This window comes from Cylas formicarius, unplaced genomic scaffold (assembly GCF_029955315.1).
Source record: "Cylas formicarius isolate icCylForm1 unplaced genomic scaffold, icCylForm1.1 PGA_scaffold_4__25_contigs__length_36172078, whole genome shotgun sequence".
In the NCBI taxonomy this organism is placed as follows: Eukaryota; Metazoa; Arthropoda; class Insecta; order Coleoptera; family Brentidae; genus Cylas; species Cylas formicarius.
The window spans coordinates 24,271,009-24,294,138 of record NW_026844334.1 but is presented as its reverse complement, the minus strand read 5'-3'; the positions used below and the strand labels follow the sequence as shown (position 1 = coordinate 24,294,138).

General features: G+C 33.0%; 1 protein-coding gene across 3 annotated transcripts in view; it reads right to left on the bottom strand.

Annotated features, from left to right (window-relative positions):
- The window catches only part of LOC132700970 (uncharacterized), a 99,685-nt gene that overhangs the window by 13,892 nt on the left and 62,663 nt on the right, over nucleotides 1-23,130 (bottom strand). For all 3 annotated transcript variants that reach the window (XM_060668573.1, XM_060668574.1, XM_060668575.1), the window contains exons 3-4: nucleotides 17,173-17,233; nucleotides 3,146-3,217 (exon numbers count right to left, since the gene is read on the bottom strand). In XM_060668573.1, the coding sequence (XP_060524556.1) occupies nucleotides 3,146-3,217; nucleotides 17,173-17,233 (133 nt within the window). The remainder of the gene's footprint in view (nucleotides 1-3,145; nucleotides 3,218-17,172; nucleotides 17,234-23,130) is intronic.

Here is a 23,130-nt window from a genome sequence, read left to right as displayed (position 1 = left end):
ATTTGGACGATTATCCGCATATAACATATGTAAAATAATTCATATAGAAAATATAAAATTTAATAATAATATTACTTTAAAAAATATTTTACACTCCTTATATCCTTGTTTCTCCACTGATCTATTTCCTGATAACGCTTGGACAACAACTGAATATTACATGACTCAACGAGCGGCGAATAGGATGAGTGCTGTAGTTATAAACATGTTTTTCGTCCACCACCTTTAAAGAAAACACCTACGTCAATAAGCTCATCGAGTTAGAAGTCAATAGAGATTTATTACGGATGCATCTAATCACCAATTCGGAGCACAATATGGGGGTGTGATATTGAGACTGGTAAATCGTTGTCAAGTGGTTATAACATTATCGCTCCTATTTGATTGCATATTCAATATATGCATTGCATATAGCATTGCATTTATACTAAATCACCTCTTTATTATACTCTCAGTCAAACCACAGTAAAACAACAAACATTATGTTAACGAACAGCCGTTAGAAAATTATTAACTAAACTAATCATCGATACAGGAATGATATCACCTGAGTCAAATTCTCACGTTCTCCCTCAACAATTGTATGTGCGAAAATGATTTAACAAAATCCGCATGTTATGAAGAGAAATATTAGAAATTCGAAGCAAAAACGAAAATTGTAACAAATTATCACATTTTTATCAATACAGATTTATGTTATGGACATTCTCAGAAACGGACTTACCTCAGGTACTTCAGCATGTTTTTAGAATTTCCAAAGTTATTTAATAACTCCCGTGTCTATATACCCGGTGAGCAAAAGTATGCATTACATATTCGATTCAAGAAAACAACCAAAGGAAAGAGAGATATCTTTGTAACAAACAGCAAGGTGTAACTTTAGCATCTTTGTCAGATATTGTCATAAAAATAATTTTTTCTTAAAATGGGTAAGCTTTCAGGATATCACTTTTACTGACTCAAATAGAATGTCTATTATAGGGGAAAAATGTAATAATTCTTCATAAAACTTATACGGACATCAGCCTTGGCGCTGCAGTCTGCAGATCGACAGTTATTTGACATTTGCCGTTTGAACAGCTCAGGTTATAATTTTTGTGATTTTAAAAATAGTGTTTTATTGTATGGCAACGTAAATATTTGAATATTAATTAATCTGTATAGCGAAAATAAGGTTGGAGTGGCAGGGTTAATATAGAGGCAGCCATCAATGAGGTCTTAGAAGGCAAATCTGTCAACAGTGTAGCGGAACGGTTTTCAATTCCTGAAGCGACGTTAAGAAGATACGTCAATAAGAAAAGAAATGGACAAGATTTACCTGTTCATGGTGAAAGATTCAGGGACACCTTTTCGGAGGAACACTGTAGAGAACTTTATAATTACATAAAAATTGTAAATGAACTTGCCTTTGGACTTACATTTCTTCAACTAAGAGAAATAGCATATGAATATGTGGCAAGAAACGAAATTCCCCATCGTTTTAAGACTCAAAAAGGGATGGCCGGAAAAGATTGGACTGCTGGATTTGCCAAAAAATCTGAATCTGAATCTGGCATTATAATGGTCGGATTTCTCCCACATACAACCCATCGACTACAACCTATGGATGTGTCATTTTTTGGTCCCTTAAAAACCTATTTTAGTCAGGTTTATCTGTTTCAAGATAAACCATCCAGGGCAAACAATTACTGACAAAGATATTGCTGATTTATTTCGCCGCTCATACGCAACATTTGTCTATTTGATCGGAATATATTTGATGATTCGGATTTTGCAGCAGCTTTAACCACAGATAGAGAAATGCCCAATTTGAACTGTGATAATAGACAAATAGAATATCCAGAAGTTAATATGTTAAACGATACTGACAGTGAGGCTGACCGTTGATTAAGTTTGTATCAAAGCAAAACAATCTGGATGAAAATCCAACACCGAATCCTGGTAATTTTATGAACCGATCGAAAACAGATGCAGTAAAAAGAACCTTATTTGTTGATGATGGGAATTCAGCAAACAACGAAATGATGATGATCTGGTTGATCTGATGGATCAACCCGGTCCAAGCGGAATGAAAATGTTGAAAGAAAAAGTGGAAAATGTTAACCGTCAAAAATCTACAATAAGTGATTAGTGCAACGAAAAAAAAAGACAGTTTCAGTGGAAGAAATAAAACCACTTCCAAGAGCTTTTAGAAACGAGACCATTACTAAAAAGAAAAAGATTACAGCATGAATTATAACGTCTACACCGGTAAAAAAAGAACTTCAAGAAAAAGGAAATCTTGCCATTGAAAAAGAAAAAAGAATAAACGAGAAAAAGAAACAGAGAGAGCTGAAAAACCAAAGGAAACTTAACGAAGAGAAAAATGAAACTCAGAAAAAACATGACAAAAGAAAGAGTGAATGAATAGGAGTGGATTCAATGCTCGTCCTGCCAGCTGTAGTGCCATGAGGTGTGCAGTAATTTTTTGTCTGTAACTTCTGTTAATTCGTCATCTTATCCTTATACTCAAAATAATATTGAATATTATTTTGGATGACGTCAATATCCGCAAAATGGCACAATTTACTAAAAAATATATTTTTTATATTGGATTTTATGAAGTTTATTTATTGATATCTTCAAAATAGAAGACCAACCTCGTACCTAAAAACTAAACTCAATTCAGGCAGGTGATTGCCTATGAAATCAACAAGGTATTAAGTCGGCCTCCCCTTGGGGCTTCCAAGCAAATGGAGTTTAATTCGATTTGTGTCTGGGAACGCTGCGAGTCACAGTTTTAATCAAGTCTTATTCAAACTTTGAAAGTAGTTTAAACGCCAAACTTTTTAAAATACAAACGTTCCTGTTGAATTTCTCTGGCAAGGTGACAACGGCTAGACATTTTTTTATGCCAAAACAAATGACGACGTTGCCTCTGCGTAAATTATCCAAACCCACACATCGAAGTTATCTCCTCGAAAAGACATATTGGCTACTAAAACAGAGGGAGGAAAGTTTATTAATTGGTCTTTACTAAACTCTGAGTAAAGCTTTCGCCGGATTTTGAGTAAATATGTGTTTATCTTTACTTTGCTATCGGGAATAACGCCTTACGCTTTTGAAAAAATGTTAAATAAACAAAAACTCTTTCAATAAAACTTACCTTACAGAAAGCTGAAGAAATAGTGTTGCAACCCAAGAAACTTCCGAGATGAAGATAAAAATTGACTCCGCTCTGAAACAAAAAAAAATCGGCTTTAATACCCATGAGTTACGGAGTATTATGAAAGTGAAAGAAGTACAGTGGAAGCGTAAAAACATTCAAACCCACTCTGTTAACTTGAAATCAAAAATTACAGCGCAAAGATGTGAGGAATAATGTGGTAAGATATTTAGATTCTCTATTCGATACGTTTCCTTTTTTTCTATTATAAAATATACTTTTTCTACTCCCGTCGGTAAAATACAATAACACACCGATCTAGCGTGCGGGAAGCGTCACTTTATTACGTCACGATGTTTCCCACGCTAATTTTGACGTTTGTCAATTCTGACGGCCATGTCAGTGTTGTTTTGTGGAAATTTACCCAAAAACTAACGGTCATAGAAAAAGTATAGTATGCAACACGTTCGGTAAACTTTTTAAGTCACTCGTATATTAAACACTCGCTCCGCTCGTGTCAAACTCGTGAGTCAAGTGCCGTTTACGGTACTTGTTGCATAATATACTATTTTTAAGTTTACACAAACATGTAATTATGGTAAACGGGTGTTGACGTTTTTTTGTCCCACGCGTCGCATCGTACATACTTCATCTTCAAAAGACTGGTTATCGATTCTAGGTGCGAATTTAAGTATTTATCTAATCTAATTTTGGGAGTCTTTTTATATTGCACTTAAAGGAAGGAACTATTTGGTGATTGTCGGAAGGCATACTGCTGTCATATTTTGAGGCAGAATATCTTGTCATTCCATTACATATTTATTGTTTTTGGAAACTATATTCTGAATGAACTACACTATTTATACAGTTAAGTTTCTTGTATTAAGGTTGCAGCCAATATGCAAACTGAAAGTTGCTAACAGGCCTGGTGTTTTATATTTCTATTTGTATTTTTTCTGTGACTATTTTTTGATATGTTGCGATTAATATGTGTCGATGAGGCATTGTGATATGCCAAAATGATGTTTCCTCCGATGTGAATAAAGGTAATGATGAAAATTTATGCAGAGCTGAGTCATTATCATAACTTGTTTTGCGAAACAAGTATTTTCGGATTCATTTATACAACTATACCACAACCCATCAAAGTAGTTTGCAACATACAAACTTTGTTATATGAACCGTCATTTTTCTTTCTTTATTTTTTGTCAATTCCAATCCGAGCTTGACCCTACTAACCCAAACAAATCGAGCTCCATGAAGGAAAACGCTAGCATAGCGCATTGCTTACTTTTGATTCAACATAATACGCTGTTGGCAACTGCAGTGTTATGCCAACTAGTAGAAATACGGTTTTGCTGGAACAAACTACACAAATATTCTACATCGGAAAACATAATCTGTTATCAAAGAAGTGTGGAGATGAATTGTTTTCAATATTTATTTGTAAATGATAATTAATTATTCATAACTTTATGTTGAGTGCCGGTTCCTGGGGGTAGTCTTATGTCACCCTCTTAAATCTGATTTTTTTTCATAGACAGTCTCTAGAACTCCCAAATCATTTAGAAATAAATACGGAATATCAAAGTTTACTTGTATGTTTGTTTATTTTTCTTCAAAGCTATTGAAGAATCCTTTTTTGTTAACAAGACTAGTTTTTTGACTTTATGATACCTACACAACATAGTCTTGGCAAGATTGACACTTAAGTTAATGCAAAAATCAAGAAAAATTCAAGTCGAGTCAAACCGGATGCTGACTCCCACCCGAAGCTGAGACGCAAAAATGTTGATTCGAATAGGGTATTCCTAAACAGATTTACAAACTATTATATTTGTTTGGTCTGCATGACCTCATTACGATTGATGGCTCTAATAAAGACAAAAGTAAAACATGCAGTTAGCTAATAATGCAAAACAAAGTTTATTCATTTACAACACCTTGTGGATTCCTCTCGCGTCGGTTGCGGACGAATCGAACTTGCTGACGTTTCGCCAGTCATCTTGTCCCTGCTTCAGATTGGTCGGTTGTTTAGAGATTTCTATGAATTATCGGATTTTCTTTGGTAAAAAAATTGATTCCATTTAAGAATTTTTTTTTTGGCCGAATAAAATTTAATATTCGGTTTCATGATAATGTTCGGCATCTGTTGATAAGTTTGCCACATAATTATTAAACCGGAGATCCAATCTTATTCGGCCAAAGAAAAATACGAGAATCCAAATGCAAATAGAAATCCTAAACAACCAAACAATCTTTACCGCGACTCAGGTCTTTACCTTTACCCAATACGGAAATCAGTCAACCAAAACACTGATCATGATCACACACAGGTACAGAGCAGAATACAAACCAGTTTCTGTTCAGTTATGAAGAAACCAACAGAATGATTGGCGAATCCAAAAAATTGAAAAATTAAAAGTTTACTTAAACCGTAGGCATTTCATTCTAAAAGGTGACCAGAAGAGGTAAAACATGCATCTCATATTAACTGTTACATATCAATAATTTTTCAGATAAATAGCTAGATGCTGTGCATGGGAAACTTGAAGTGGTGGATGGCAGGACCGCTGTTAATTTGAATATCCAGGAATTTGACGGAACTACCCAACATAGGGCGGCTCTTAAAGTCTAATTAATTTGCCTACCGATATCTCACTTAATATTTTAGTATTCACCGTCTCGTTTCCACAAAGTCTTAGGTGAATAAATCAGTGGCTGACATTATTAACAGTTGGGTAACTGGTTCCCGTCTGGTTGGCGTGAGGAAGTGTTCGATTAAGCGGGTCCCCAAATATCACACGAAACCTCGTTACTTACCCGCGTCAAACACCAATATATTTTCCCGCAAAAGGCGCCCCAAAATGCCATTCGCGAGGACCTGTATATACGAACGCATTGGTAAATCTGATCGTATCTCTTTAATTTTGCCAGTTTATTTATATTTGGTTCAAGTTACGGGAGATTGCCGTTTCCAGGGGATTCGAAGTTTTAGGATAAAGCATAATTGTCGACGTGCCCGGATTTATTAAAACAGATAGGGGGACGCAAAGGAATTTCCATTAAAACGGTTTCAAATAAATTTATTCGGAGGTTTAATTTTTCGAAGTTGTTTTTTCATACGTTTCCCGTTTAAAAACAAATGATAATAATAAAACAAAAGAAACCATTTTGGATTTAAGAGACATTCTAATATGCTAAAGCAAATTTTAAATACGACTAATACGACATTTTTCGTGATTTGATATTTACCACCTTAAAATGCTGTATAATTATTGGTGATCTAAAAGTACTATTGCGCTATTTGGGGCAAATTTGAAATTAAGCAAGAATGTAGTAACAGAGATCGATAGTGCAGCATGACAGATGAAACAATGGACCAGTTCGTCAGTCAGACAATGCAACAGTGTTAAGTTTTGATTATTTTCTTCATACTTTAGTATGTTGCTTAAATTTACGGCTTTCCTCATGTAGGATGAAAGTTTTGAAATCACGTAAAAGGGGGGCCGTTATCAAAAATCGAAGAGAAGTTTAACGGTGAAGTTCCATAGACAAGCCTTCAAAGTTTAAAACTGTTACTGCTCGTATTGAGTAAAGGCAAAGGATAATGGAGAAAAAGATAAATGGGTTTAAATTACGGTAGCGAGCTCACGGTTTTAATATCCATCTTTTACCTGCAGGCAAGTTTGCCGACAGTGGTTGACATGTCGGTTAAATACGTTTTAATTATAGCCAAAGGGAAGTTTCGTTTGATGTGGGATAGATGATCGTGTTTATTTTTGTTGCAATTAAAAAAATCGAGTACCGCTACTAGAACTACAGTTTTTGCGCATCTTTCTCTTGTTTACTGTATACTCTGTTGATAAATACAATCCTAATTTATTTTTAGCAAAGTAGAGAACACAATAACCGAGTTAGAAATAATAATTAAGTAAATTTAATTAGCAAAGTCTATGCGCCACTGTGAGGGCATTGATCCAGATTTGATTTGAAACTTTTGATAAATGTTCTTTTAGTTTACTAAATAATATTTAATTTCTAACGAGTTTTAACCCATATTGAAATAAAAATTCTATTAATTCCTATCACTCATAAAGTGCAAATTGTTCAAATTCCACCGTTTGCTTGTTAACTGTGCAATTTCGAATTAAATAAAATAAGCTTGGTTTGTTGTGCTATGTTATAACCCACTATTTTATAGTGAAAAGTGCCGAGTTTATATTTGTTGTCCGCTGCTGGAAAATCCTGAATTCTTCAGCAATATGTGCGATGTTTCATCTGTGGTATCTGTTCCAATTTTTCCATAATCCAAAACTCTGTACTTAAATCAGAATGTGCTATCTACATCTGTATGTTCGTTGGTTAGTTGCGGTCGGTTTCTCCGTTCCATCTTCTTTCTTTCTTCCATGCGATCAAGGATGTTTTGCACCATATTTAATAAATTTAATTTCCTTCTCTAGTCTGTTTGATATTTATGATATTTATTATGACCCACATATTAAATTTTTGACTAGCAACTGTCACCTCGATTAGTTAATTCGTAGTAAAATGACACTATGCGCACGTTAGATCGGTGTATAATTAGGTAGTAGAAAAAGAAGTTATTTTTAATTAGACACTCAACACGAATGACCTAATAGTTTGCTTATACTGAAAGCTTCAATAGTTAATAAAAAGTAATCTCTTTGGAAATATTTCTAGTAGCTATGTTTCACACAATGATAAAAAATCAATGCATCGTTCTACGCTAACTGACATTACGTTGTTACCAAAACTAGATCGCTTGTGGTGTAAATCAAACGACGTTATTCAAATGAAAGTTCGAAGTTGAGGCACGTCTCACCGTAGGCGCCAAGTTCATTATCATATAAACTTGTTTCAAGTTTTAAATTCTCGAACTTCGTAAATTCTCGAATCACCGAAACCACCCGTGGTTTTACGTCACCGTAGAAAACTTTTACCGCGAAATGTATGTTAACTTCAAAAGCCTATTACAGCGACATCCGAGAGAGCTATTATTTTGCCAACCATACATAATGTTACTTCCCAAAAACACGAACGGAGCAAGCATAGCACTAATAAATATAAAATACTAATGTACATAGAACGCGCCCAAGTTGTCTCCAGGAAAACAATTTTTAGCCTGCGGAAACTGCAAGCGGCATGTCATGTTTTTCATGGAAAAATCTCATTTCACAATAACATTTATTTCTCTTTAAACGGCAATTTTCTTTTAAACAGCGCTTTTCGCGAAAACGGGGTAATGAATGCGAGAACTGCAACGATTTTAAAAGTGGTTGATGGTTGCTTTTAGGAAACGGTTTTGTGAAGTAGGTATTTCCCTTTTAAAAGAGTACGATACAGAAGAAACTAAAGTTAATAAAGTTGACAGTATTTTCTCTTAATAATAATAAAAGAGTCGTTAAGCAAACGAATACATTTTTAACCCGACAAGCTGCCATTTAGATAATTGTAGCTCATAAAAACATTAAGTCAATTTTTTTAAACAATATTTTTATTTACAAATTTTGAAGTTTTTCACACATTTTTTTGACCCTTGGTATGTAAAGTTATCAATTTTGTTCGAACATCAAATAATTAAAATTTATTTTTCAGTGTCCAACAACGTCAATTTTTGTCTTCATCAAGTATCAGCAAAACGTAGAAGGTTTGATCGAGTTCGAGAAAATTTATTCCGTCCAAAAATAACAATTAAAGTCAATAATAGCTAAAACGAACTATATACTATTGAAATGCATACACCATTAATAATTTATGTAAACTATATTGCAATGTAATGTAAACCGATTTTTTTTTTTTACCGCAGATGCAACCCATTCAGGCCGTCTGTCCCAATATAATAAAAAAATAAAATTAATAAACCCGCAATGTAGTTTGCTATCAAATCCTGCAAAAAACGTAATATTCATTGAAGACCATTGATGATTGTCAATATATACCGGCAAAACTTTGAGTATAAAACAACATACAATACCATATATAACTGGAATCAACCTCAAAAGCAAAAAACCCAGACGGAGCAGGAAAAGGATCCTCTTCGGAAACGACAAACCAAATTATCAACGTATTCATTGCTTAAACTCCTCTATCTTTTTGGTATTTATTGCACGTCAGCTTTTCCAGCTTTTGACACAGGTAAGGTGACATTACACCTGTAATTAGCGACAGGTGTCACCTACACCTAACGGGTGACACAGGTCAAGTGATATTACACCTAAACCTGTAATTAGCGACACCTTACTGCCACAAAAATAAGGAGGGAGTGCGAATATACACCTACACCTTAGGTTTGACTCAGGTAAGGTGATATTACACCGGTAATTAGTGACAGGTGTTACCTACACCTAACGGGTGACGCAGGTCAAGTGATATTACCTGTACACCTGTAATTATCCACAGGTGAGACACCTTACTTCTTCGGGTGCTGCGACCCCTTCTGGAGGGATGATGGTCACCTAGATGCCATCCCCAGCCACAGTTAAGTGTGTAGATAACTACTCTAAAGTATCGTTTATAAACCTTGCTGCATCATATAATAACAATAAAGTGCCTTTATTCTTTTAAGTACAGAAATTCATATAAAAAATGTACAAAGGTGGCGACAAACATTAACATAAAAGTAAATAATAAAAATAAATGCCCTTTATTCAAATAAATATGGTCAATAAAAAATATCATGACAATTCTGGCGTACTCTAGCTTAAAAGTTACTGTACCAGGCATTGCACTTTTAACAAAAGAAAACATTAACATTAGAGCACATTTACGAAATAAAGAAGATTGTATATTAGAGTCAGTATTTACCAACTGATTACCTACTTCAGTTACTTTTATGAAACAGTTTTGGTTAGTTTCAAAATATATAACCTAATCCGGACTCAACATTTTATATTTGTATTTAAAGGTTTTGGCAAGGTGTAAGTATTGAATTATAACAACGCACTGCGTTAGAATGGCGTTAGTGTCTTGTTGTATTCGTAATACTAACATTACGCACATCTAACGAAAAAGTAGGCGCTCGCGCACAGAGCTAGGACCAGAGGGTTCCTAAATGATTTAAAAAAACTACTAAAATGTAGTTCTCTAGAATCATCATTTTTAAAATGGTTAATATTTGAATAAAATTGTAAAATATGATCAAACTTCCCAAAAACAAAGCGAAAAGTTTTATACTCTTTGTATTCGTGTTTTTCAAACCTGTCATTGTGTAGCATTTTTAGTGAGGAGTAGGTTTTTTGGAAGCTAATCGAAATATCAATCACGATTTACATATTTTAAGCCTCAGCTTCAGCGCAGTCATTTGCATCAAAGAAATATAACTGCATGGCATCGGCAAATTTTTTACTTGCAGTAAAGAAGAGAGTTCAGAATGTCAGATTTATAAATTAAAAAGAGTAATGGTCCCAAAATGGAACCCTGTGGCAGCCCAGAAAGTATCTTAACAAATTTTACGTTTAAATGGGTAGGCGCAACCTTAAAACACAAAGACAAAACATAACTGCATTAGAAAGAAAGTGAAAAATTATAAACAAACATCACAACAGAATAACATAACAACTTGCATCTCTATGTTAGCTGGATAAGGAAGACTTTAGAAACTAAATAACCGAAACTTTTTTATTTTTATTTTCTTTATTTTCTTTATGAAAACCGATAATGCAATCCCCATGCTTTGCTTTCAGAAGCTGGACGATTATCTGTAAATGGAGTGCACCAACTTTTTTGTCACTTTAATTTTATTGTGTCCGTTATAAAGCAAACACTTATTTTTCATACCTTTGTCGTGAATAGAAGAAAATACTCGAAAGATAAACATTATCGTAGATCTCCACTGAAACCACAAATTTATATAAATTTTATTCATACGTTCCAGCTTGCCATAAATTTTTCATGGCGAATACAATCAGATATTGAAGGTTTGCATTGTCTGGCGTTGCACTCTTTCTAATTACCTGTCCGATCGAAAACGCTTTTTTATCGGTTTTTAGCAAAAGTCGCGTCTGACAAACAAATAACAATGCTCAAATTCGTAAAACAACGAATATTGTGACTGAGTTTTGTGACCTTATCAACTTCAATTTTAAATCAATACCGGGGGCAATGGAATCGACATTTCGAAATTTTACTAAAAGTAGAGTGACTCGTGACAACAATAATTGGACTGTTTCCTATGCCGTCGGTTAGTGAAGCAGAATGGTTTTTTTTATCTGTTTTGGGATTATCGCAAAGCATGTGCCGCGTCAGTCAGCTTTGATGAATTTCATTGGCATCGACTCGAAAAACGTTCGCATTAAATTCTCACAATATTGATTCGGATATCGTTCTCAACGTGAGTATTTTCTTCGTTTGGCGGATTCTTAAAAAAGTAGGATATCTTCGGCATTTTAAATGGGATACAAATATTATAACATTTTTCGGTTCGTTAAATGCCTAAGTGTGATGCATTTTTTGAAATTGGGCCACACCACTTCACAGACGCAATCCTTAGGAACGGCACCCTATTATCCAAAATACATACATCCATAAATATGAATTGGCAAGCAATTTTAATTAGCTGTTTGTGGCAGTTGTAGAAGTAACAAATGTCGATGGTTCATTCCGTTCTAAAATTGTAGCACTGATAATTATCATAATAATTGCTTCATCCGTTGCTCGTCATTAACTGGAAAATTTTACTTGTTGCCAAGTTATGACGGAAAAATTTGCGTTCTTGTCTTTTAATTATTTTTTGAGTGGATTATTTTTGGAGCAATCTAAAAATCTGATAATTTTAGTTGACGTCATAATTTTATGTACAGCAATTTTGGTTTTTTATATATAACATATAATAAGAAACACGAAATACCAATTGTATCTGCTGATCGAAGGCTGGAGAGGCATCGGAGGGAAAAAAAATCTTGGCTGCGAAATATCAGACAGTGGACAGGGTTATGTGATGTACATTCGTTAATACACACCGCAAGGAATAGAGAAGCAATGGAAAATGTTATCGCAAACATCCATTAGTGGATGCGTAGTGGAAGAAGAAGATATTCCATTCACATTAATGAATTAATTATGAATTATATATTAAAAAAATTATACAATAAAACCAAAAAAACTAATTCCCATATAAAGTTTAAAATTATTTTAAAAATGCCTTCTTAAAAAGTCGCTTGGGAATATTTTAATATTGCAACCTTCTCGACTTTGGGACCGACAATTCTTCGAACAAGGCGCAACCGGCCAATGATTGCATTTAAAATTCATTATTATGCAGAATGGAAAGAATTTCTCATTTAAATTTGAATACTCGTCTAACCGCAAACTGGAATATTCATGGATGCATGTGTATATAGCCGGTAGTTGCTCTTCACGGGCAGAAATGTACTTACTTCATTGAATAAATCGAACTGACATAATATATACAAGATGGTGTTATTATCTCTATGGCTCTAACATTGTAAATATATTAAGAGATCCAAACTCTTGGAACAGGGTCTGGGGAATTTTGTATCAACCTTCTTTCTTGGGTTTTGCTAACTTGCGTGGTGCACTTTTGGCTTAAAAACTGACTGTTTTATACTAACTAACTTTGTTGTCATTGGCATTATTTGTCTGCAGATGATAATGAATTAAATGTTAATTGGTATGTGCGACAGAGAGATCAAAACCACGTTGGTACTCCATAATAAATATTCGAAGAACACGAATACATTCCTGGGCAACTTGTGACATGATCGTTAGAATTGACAAATGTCGAAATTCAAGACGTGGGTAATATCCCGGAAACGCCCGAAGTGGTTCGCAGCCGTGGCCACTGAAACTGACGTCTAAATTCGAGAAGTGGTTCGCCAATGAAACTGATGTCATAAAATGTATCATTGGTTTTTTTTGCAGATTTTTAGTAAAAGGATTCCGATATTTTTCCTTACTGGACAGTTTTGTATAAAGTTTGATAGCAACAAATTGTTTGATAATCATTATTGATTTTTTGAACTTTTGTCACTTTAAAAAAATTAAATAGGTAATTATTAATAATTTTAAAAAATAATAAAATTAAAAAATGAATTATAATTTAAACAAGAAATGCACAAGCCGAAGAAATAAAGACAGAACATCCTGGACAGAAACTCTCGGGTCAGAAGCCCAACGAGTCAGTGTGATTTCTAACCTCTAAGTGTGAATATTTATTATTATGTACCAACCTTATTTTCCTTTCCCTATTGTTCGGGGTGGTTAAGAGGGGCCTATATATCTCGAAACCAACGGGGGTTACAAAAAAAATTAAATATAATAGTTGTTTCTATTAAAATGACCTTTATTTTTTTTATTTTCTTAATCGCCACTCTCATAGTCAGAGACCCGTACTATGTTACATAATTGAAATTGCTATAAAAGTGGCTATTCGAAAATACAATCATATACAGGGTGTCTCATTTAAGAATTTTGAGAAAAGTATCACTTTGCGAAACGTGGCAACACCGCGTATTTTAAGAAAAGCATTATTTTTGTACAAACAATAGATGGCAAAAAGCAATAAAGGTCATTTTAATTAATTAATGTAACTATTTTTTTTTGTAACCCTCGTAGGTTTTGAGATAAGGTAATTAAGTTTAAATTCATTAATGTTTCTCAATAGACGTTCCGCAAAAATCTACGCCCAAAATATTCTCATTAGGTGCGAGTAGCCCGTTTTTGAATAAAAGTGAATTAAGATTCTCCATTTTGTTCGAAGGGCATGCAGTGGCACAGCCGCAATGTTAATGAATTTAATAGGTTATAACTGGTTTGCGAAAACTCATAACAATTCACAGGTTAATTCAGGATCCAGGAGCCACTATTTTTAATTATGAATTTCACAACAAGTTTTTATATATTTATTCATTTTTTAATACAGATTCATTGGTTAAAATAACAATTCATGTTTCAAATGTTGGTAATTTAAAGCGATCTATTTAATTAAAAAAAAAAACAATATAAACTAAGTCACAGGTTAATTCAGGATTCAGGAACAACTATTTTTAATTATGAATTTCAAAATAAGTTTTTATATATTTATTTATTTTTTAATACAAATTTATCAATCAAAAATAGCAATATCTGCTCGAAATGTTGGTAATTTAAAGCCATCTATTTAATTTTTCAATAATAATTACGCTAATGTACCCCGCGAAAATAATTAATAATAATTATTAAATAATTACTTGCTTTAGACATCCATCGATGATTTACGTTTATAGGAGCGTGAAAACTAAAGCTCTCGTCACCATCCCTCACCTCTACGTGATATGAAATATGACGAAAACAACATAAAAAATTCTCGTGGATTTCTCACGCATTTTCGGAAACCAACTGTCCATCGGCGGTTTATGCCCCTCGTGTGAGAAATGGCCTTTCTTTCATACAATAACGAAAATGGGGATGCCCTAATGGGGTTAGAACAAAACGGTCTATTCCTACATTCCCCGTCTGCGAAAATTCGATTTTTATTCTTGGCGGGATATAAAACGCGTATAAAAAGGAATTGTGTCCGATGTTGGGTAAGCAGATATTCTCGGCACTATTGGAGTTAATATTAGATTGAAAGATATTTGAAAGGAAACGGTCGACGGCCTGAAGTTCATATTGTCTTTGTTCCAGTAGAGAATGTGGCGTTATTGACTTTCTTTCGTGATAAGGATGAACGTTTGCGTTCTAGTCCTGTGAACAAATACAATACTGTAACTAAAAAGAAACTAACAAATTATACAGAATATCAATTCATGAGAGTTCAGAAGAATCAAATCTTCATCGTAGTTAGATAAGTTATTTGAAAATCGTATTTCGTTTGAACCCATCCCTTGCTAAATCCAAAAGCCAATAGGCAAGTTAATTATAAATAAATAAATAATAATAAACAGATTTTGAGATATGTCTTAGGTATGCATACCTAATCGAGATTATTTTTTCCAAATACATAAGTTGTTTGGCGTTGGGTTATCCAAACATGCTGAAAGAAATATATATATTTTTAACATATTCAAAACGTTTATTTTATATCAATGTTTTTGATAATTGGCAATGTGAGTTCACAAATTCTTGAAAATCTTACAACAGCGATCGAAAACATTTAGGGTACAGGTCTAAAATAAAATATATTTTCAATATACGCCCAAGCAAAGACTTTGCCTGTCTGATTAATATATTGACTATTTTTCATAAATTCACTCGAAATGTTTAGTAAAATTAAAACGGATTCATAATTTTACAAGGGTTTCGGCCTATCAAAGCTAAATTTATGTGCTATCGCTATATGTTTTTACAGTGTTTAAATTGATTTTATTATATGTGTGGATAGGACAATTCGTTTCGTACGCTAATTGCTAATAAGAATAAAACAATATAAATTAAATTAAATTAAATATAAATATGAAAGAGCCAAGATCAATTTAAAAAATCATATATTCAAAGCAATGTTGGGAAAATACGAAACAAAACTTCTAGAGTCGTCTGGTTGAAATTTGCGGAGAAAGCCAGGATATCGTTGCAAGTTAATTGCAAAATGTCATTTTAGAACATCAGCTTGGATAAACACTGGTGCAAGCCACTTCCACGTCACATGTCACTTAGTGAATTTAGTAGTTTTGTTTCCCAAAAATTTACCCAAAAATTAATGATTGTAGAAAAATTATACTATAAAAGTTAAACTCAGTCGCTCGTTAATTAAACACTCACTCACTAAAATCAAACTAGAAATCAAACCAGTGACTAAAGTGGTGTTTATCAAACTTTACAGATATGCGACGAAGTTATTTTAATAACATTAAAAATTAAAGAAAAGTGAACAATAAAATGTTTGCTTATACGACAATATTTTTGCATCAACACTTAATTTAATCTTAGGCATCAGCAAAACGCAAGAACTCGTTAAACACCTCAACCGAAAGACCGGTATAAAAATCCCATCAATGAGAATGGCCCCTCCACGGCCATACAACGAATTTGTATTTCGCCGTTTACGTAATCACGTTAAACGCATCAATATTTAGTATCGGATTTTACGATCAAAAATTTCGTATCTTATATCACTGAAACACCTGCGATTTTTCTCGGAAGTAAAATTTCTGAAAACATTTCGAACAAAAACGCTTTTATTTCCACTTTCAAACAAAGGGCAACCCGTACGTTCCCGTAGCACCAGTTCATATTGCGAATTTATTTCTGTAAAAATAAGAATTTATAAATTTCCACATTTCCTTTTTAAGCTTTCGCTTGGCACAAGTATACTAGAGACGTCTTTTTAAGCTGGCACTTATCTTTTCCTTCTTTAAACCAAAGGTAAACTTTTTAAAAGTATTGCATTAAACAAATGAACATCGGGACCTCTAGACAAAATTATCAAGTTTTTTTATTACGGCCCCAAGAGCCATCTCCGTGATTTTTGCAAGTTATGGATATGAACCCTAATCTTGAAACTGAAATTTTCAAATTAAAATTTTTCTACAAAAAGCGAGAAATATAAAAGTTTAGTAAATATTGAGATTAATTTTTAATGAATCGTAAACAGGTGCAATTTTATCATTCATAATGGCCAGTAGTTAAATTTTTGCCGATTTAAAAAGACCATCAAAAATAACTTCGATATACAGTCTCGACTGCAAATATTTCTGAACAGAATATAAACAATAATATGAATCCTACTTCACTCCCAAATTTAACAATTTTAAAAATTAAATTTGAAAATGGGACGCTTTAAACCTATTTGCGATCAGAAACCCAGTAGGTAATATTACTGGATATTCCATACAACCATAGCTTATATTTTTAGTATATCGAAGTTATTTTTGATGGTCTTTTTAAGTCGGCAAAAATTAATCTCAATATTTACACAGTGTGTAAGAAGTGTAATTCAAACATAGAACAGGTGTCTATTCCCATACAGTGACATAAGAAGTCATATGAATGTGTTTAATATTTGATCTGATCAACTCTGAAAAATTACAAAATACATCAACTAAATGCTAAAAGATTCTACGACTTACATCAAATAGAAACCCATACGTCGACGATGGTATACCAAGTCGATGCCCACTCCAGCGAGAACTAGAACAAATAATCGTAATTAGCAAATACTTTTTAAGAACAATAAGATTTTTAGAATTTGTTAATGCAAAATTAGCAAATCAAAAATATTCTTTTATAATATAGACAGAGGGGAATAAATCATAACGCGAATAAACCGTTTTCGAAATTATTAAGGCACACACTGCAGTCTACATCATGTAATAATAACTCAAAGATAGATATTATACTCCAGTGTCCTTCACGGCGTCAAAATCGTCATGTTTATTCTAAGTAAATCGTGTCAGTATTTATTTTCATTGTTTCGCAATTTGCAATTTGGATTCACATGAAACAAAGGAGACTACTATCAAGGAAAGACAAATGGTTAACTACTGCAGTAATTTCGGAGAATATTTAACACAACCGGTGAGCTTTATTTTATACAGTTGAACTCCCAACAACATAACTTCACTTTAATCTGCTCGTTTAAAGCTTATTATCGTATTATCATAGTTGGATTATATATATGGTTATATATACAGTGAAAAAAAAGTTAAGTCTAATTTCCGCCTAATATTTTTCTCGCTGTAATAATTGACCTTTAAGCTAAGCCTTTTACCACCAGGGGCGTATATTTAAAAATAATAAAAGCAAAAAAAAATTCGAAAGAAACGGCTTGTCTTAATACTACTAACTATTGCGATTTTATAAACTGTTTTTATGTTCAAATTTGAATAATTTTTGTTTATTTCGCACACAAATCGCACTTGGATGATTCTCAGTTCGGATATGTGTTGTTTTTCAAATATAAAATCATGTAAACTAGTTAAAAGTAAATGTGACTTATCCTTTAATTATTAACATTCTTTTAGTCGCCCTGTATAAAGAAATTAAACAGTTGTACCCGAAACAATATTGCATTAATAACTCAAAATATTAGATCGCATATCCTTCATCTGTCAACGGCTGAATGAAATTCGATTCCCGTCCACTGTAAGAGAAATTTGTTTGATCAGAGAACTTTGAAGTTTGATTGATTATCTCAATGACTTTTCTATATAATCACTCTGTTTAGCTAACCACGCATGAGCTTTATGTTATAAGTGATTATTTTATTTTAAATGCCTTGATTTTTTGTTCTTTAAGTTGCACTACCAGAAAAGATTTCTTTCATTAAATTTTGACGTTTTCCCTGTGCCTATATTGTTAAAGGAGCTAATTCTAAACAATCGACAATCTTGACAATGTTTGTCTAATATTGCCCCATAATTCATAAGTATATGTTTTTTCTTTCTTTAATTTCTACTAAAAGTTCTAGAGAAATGACAAAGAGATTTTTTCCTAAAATTGGTGTACGGCCATACAGTTTTGCAAGATAAATTTGTAATTTCAAATTTTAACTGCATAAAACTTAGACTTAGACTTCTAATTTCGGGTAACGTCTAATTCTAGCTATCCGTCTTTTCCCGATAAAACACAACACACATTCACACATTCATATAGGATAGGTAATCTCTAAATTGGAAAAAAATATGATTGAGGTATATTGTCGGTGGAGGTGAATTTGTGAATTACCAAGGAGTTCCTACTTAAACTTCTTAATATGGTCATAATTCAAGGATTTAGTATACGTTGAAAAATTTAATTCTTACAGCAGTTATTGGAGTTACGGCAAAAATACAAGGAGCCGCGAATTTCCTTAAAAAGAATAGAGAATTTTTATTTAACATTGAAAGATATTTAAGGGAATGTAGTGCAAAATGCATTGAGATAGATTGTGGGCAATCCCAACAATTTGTTGTTCCGCTTACCTTTTTATCTTTGAAGTACTTTCTAAAAAATTCTTTAGAGGTTGCCGATTATTTATGAATAACCCTCCATATAACGCTTAATAAACCATAAAAATCCCGTCTTTTTAGTGATATACCAAATATACAAAGTTAATGCTGCACAGATTTTTTATTTTATATCAGGTGATTTCAGCAGTTTACTCCCCTCTTTTAAAACACTTCTAGAAAAGTAGAATCTATAAATGTAGATTCGTAATATTGGCAATATCATATTGTACGATATTATGTTCCATGTATATTGTAGATTATCAAACAGCCATATTACTTGCGTTAGCATTACGAACTAAACCGGCTCTAGTTCATAATACGTAACGGTAAACTTAACAGCAATGCGACGCCATTTCCAAACAAAGCGCTTAAATATAATACTATTTTGCTTCGTGATGGAAAACTCTATGCCTGTATTGCTAGTCGATGGAGTTTATTTTGATTTTCGAGTATCGCATGTTTGGTGTTTGTTCCGCTTCCAGTCTGCTTTAATTATAAATAAAGCCGATAAGAAATGTATGCGGAAATTTTCAGGTTTTCATATATTTCCAATTGAAATTGACAATCAAACAAACAAACCTCAGAAGTTGTTTTTTTTTTCGATGAAAATGGTGGTGAAGTTCTAAGGAAGTAACCATTGCATAATTTTAACATAACATGGTATTTTTTATAAATCTCCATTCTATTCTATATATTTTAAGTAAATTTGACTTCTTGGTTTTTTTCGAACGATGGACCATTTTCGCGTAATAAATAAAACTCGTTTTTCATTATTTTACTGTCACCGCTAAAATTTTAAAAAATACGCCCATGTTTATATGGACTGCTTTTCATACGAAATAGATTTTGTCACGAAAAATTGCTTTACCCTTTCAAAATTTCATATTCATTTTTTTTAAATATGACGTTAGTTTGTACATTCTCTTATATTAGCTACTTATACAATATCAATATTTAGGTACGCCGTACTATTCTATACTATTACTAACAGTATATTAATTAATATATTTATTTAGAAGTTAGTATATTAATTAATATTCTAAATACTAATCAATATACTCAAATTAAATAATTGTGAATTATTCAAGTCATGTTTTGTAAAATTATCTAATAAAAGAAATTAAACAAAACAGTAGGTCTTGTCCGATTAGTCGAAATTAATATTGCATTCAACCATCCAGTTACAGGAGGATTAAAGAAAAACCGAGGACTAATGCGACTCTCAATTACTTGACTTTATATAACAATTACAAGCAGCAGGTTTTAACTTTAAAGATTGAGAATCTGAAGTTATTTACATCAACAATGAAATATTTATATATATTATTGTTTATTACATATTTTGTAATTGAATAAACTAATTGTTCAGCAGACTTTAAACTATTATTCTTGTCTTCTTTTTTAGTCAAATAAGATGGAATCCGCTTCGCGAAAATAACCAGTTACGCAATGATCAGCGTCACTTTAAGACGTCGATTTCTTGAGACTGTCGCGAGCGACTTCGGGCGTTTCTGGTACTTTAATCAGGGCTTTGGGTTTGGGTTTCGGACACTCGCTCTGCTGCGCTTGCCTGGTGCCAAAACAAGCTTGTGGCCTTAATCAAACTTGCATAATATGATATTATATTATGTTATCCACATTCAGTCATTAAAATCTGCTATCTGTCCAAAATGGCCTCAAAATATTGCATAGTAGCAGTTTGATGTCACAACGCTATTGCTCTTAGATACTGCAGAGAGCGAAATATTGTGCCCTAGTATAAGCTTATAAGCAATTTTGCTTATAATTTACAATATACATACAATAGAGTATCGTTATTTACAGATGAAAAAATTTCAAAATTAACGTCGAGCAAAATAAAACTGCATCGTTGGCCATTGAAAATTGAAATAGGTGCAATTCTCGCACTGGAATATTGAACAATAATTTCATTAAATTCGATTGATTGATTTGTGGTGCAATTACAGAACGAGCCTTTCCAGTAATAGATAATTGAAAATGCGGTCGGTTTTAATAATCATTTATGTTGGAAAATACGTTTGATTTTAGTCAAAGTGACTTTCAATATTTAGCGGAAGTACTAAGTCTACGCATTTAGTTCGCCAAATTTTTAACGGAGATGCCAGTGGTAAATACTTCAATTTTTTTGTTGAAACCTAATTAATTAAGATTTAAACTCAACCAACAGGCTCCTAATTTATTTGTTTTTATTGTGGTTTTATTTGTTCAAAAATCAAAATATGTCATATTATAATGCAAATGTCTGCACTTTTTTGATCAGGATTTGTGGTTTAGAACATTATTAACATTATTAAATTAGTGCATTATTATTATAAACAAATAAGTTTCGACTTTAACAAAATAAAAAACAAATATGTATGCTATATTTTTAGTTCAAATAAGATAATCTCCTAGATCGCGATCGCGTTTATGTCATATACTACCAACTTCGAAATATTTATGGTAATAAAATAGCTTAAACTCCAAAACCATTTCCAAATTGTTCCTGACTGCCCTGAATATATTTTAATATACATTGGTAAATTTCAGATTAATAATAATAATAATTGGTTATCTGTTTCATCGGAAAAGCGATGAGATCAATACTATCGTGATAACGACCCAGACAATGGAAATGGACGCCTATTATGGCCTGGAATGATTTTCTTATGAACCAAGTGATCCTGTCACATGTCTAGATAATTCGGAATGATACGGAATGATATGGTGCGAAAATCATTCAAAGCACAGTCGTCTAGGCCCAAAATACCCCGAGGACTAAGTGGCTTATCTTGGCCGCTCGGGATACAGGCGAACTCGAGATGAAACGAAACAGAAGCAACAACCTCAGTAATTTCCTCAGGCGCCACGTGGTGAATCGAGATCTGAGGAACCTACAGTCACCAGGAAGTTCTCTCACTTTTCGTTTACTGTTTTGTTTAATTTATTTACTTTGAATTATGACAAAATTGAGTCGGAATAATAAACAAGACAGAAGCTGTACTGCTATTGTTTAACTTTAAAGTAACTATCGATAAACATTTTTGATTATTATGCGCCATTGTGTTCAACAGTATTATCTATATGGGGAACAATCTTGGAAATTGGAAAAATATTTGCCCAAACCGTATTCTCTACGTACAGAATTTTGCAACCGTATTCCAGAGAATAAATAATGAGCGAGAATTGTCAGGTTTATAAAATAAGAATAAGGGAAACAGCATTTATAGAGTACCTCTTTAGGAACGAATAAATTAAATTCCCTCAGATCTCAATTAAGGACAGCATCAACGACAACGAGGTCTAGGAAAAAAGAATCTATCCTGAATAAAAAAAACCATAAGAATCCAGTTTGACCTCAATTTTGAAAAAATCATCAGAAGCGCCACGTGGTTGCTGAACTTCAATGAAAGCGGCAAGATTAAGAAGAAAGTAATTAAGTTAATTTTTCATACAAACTTCCACAAGCTGCGGAATTCGAAGGTACTGATTATAAATTCTAAATTTCACATCAAGAATGATAAAGTCGCGGAAATGAACTAAACTCCCTGCTAACCATAGTCATGAACGCAACTTTCTAAACGGACCCTATACTCTGAAGATTTTCCATTTTCGATCCCTTGCGTATACGCCTTGCTCTACGGCAGTTTACACTGTGAAATAACGAACCCCATGTACTTTGTTATGTTGTCTAACTATCTGAATAGATTATTGGATTTAATGCCGACGACAGCACGTGTCGAGTATTAATTGTGCCTATGTTGACTAGAACAATATTGCGTGTCGATTAATTCTGTTTTGTTAGTTAATGAAATTGGGATCTGCTCTTTCAAAAGTTGCTAAAATGGATTTTAACTTAACTGACTAACAGAAGTTTCTATGTGACTCTCAGCTAGCTTAATAGCAGTAAAAAAGTTGCATATTAGGACAAGTTGATCAAAGGTTGTAAACTACTGAATAGACGACAAAAGGAAAATTGTGGACTGTTTTTCAGAGATTCATACCTGCAAAAATAAAAAAAGATATTTCGACAGGAGTTTCTTTGAATATGGGGACGTTTCGGTTTTGGAACTAAAAGATCTTCGAACTTCCACACAG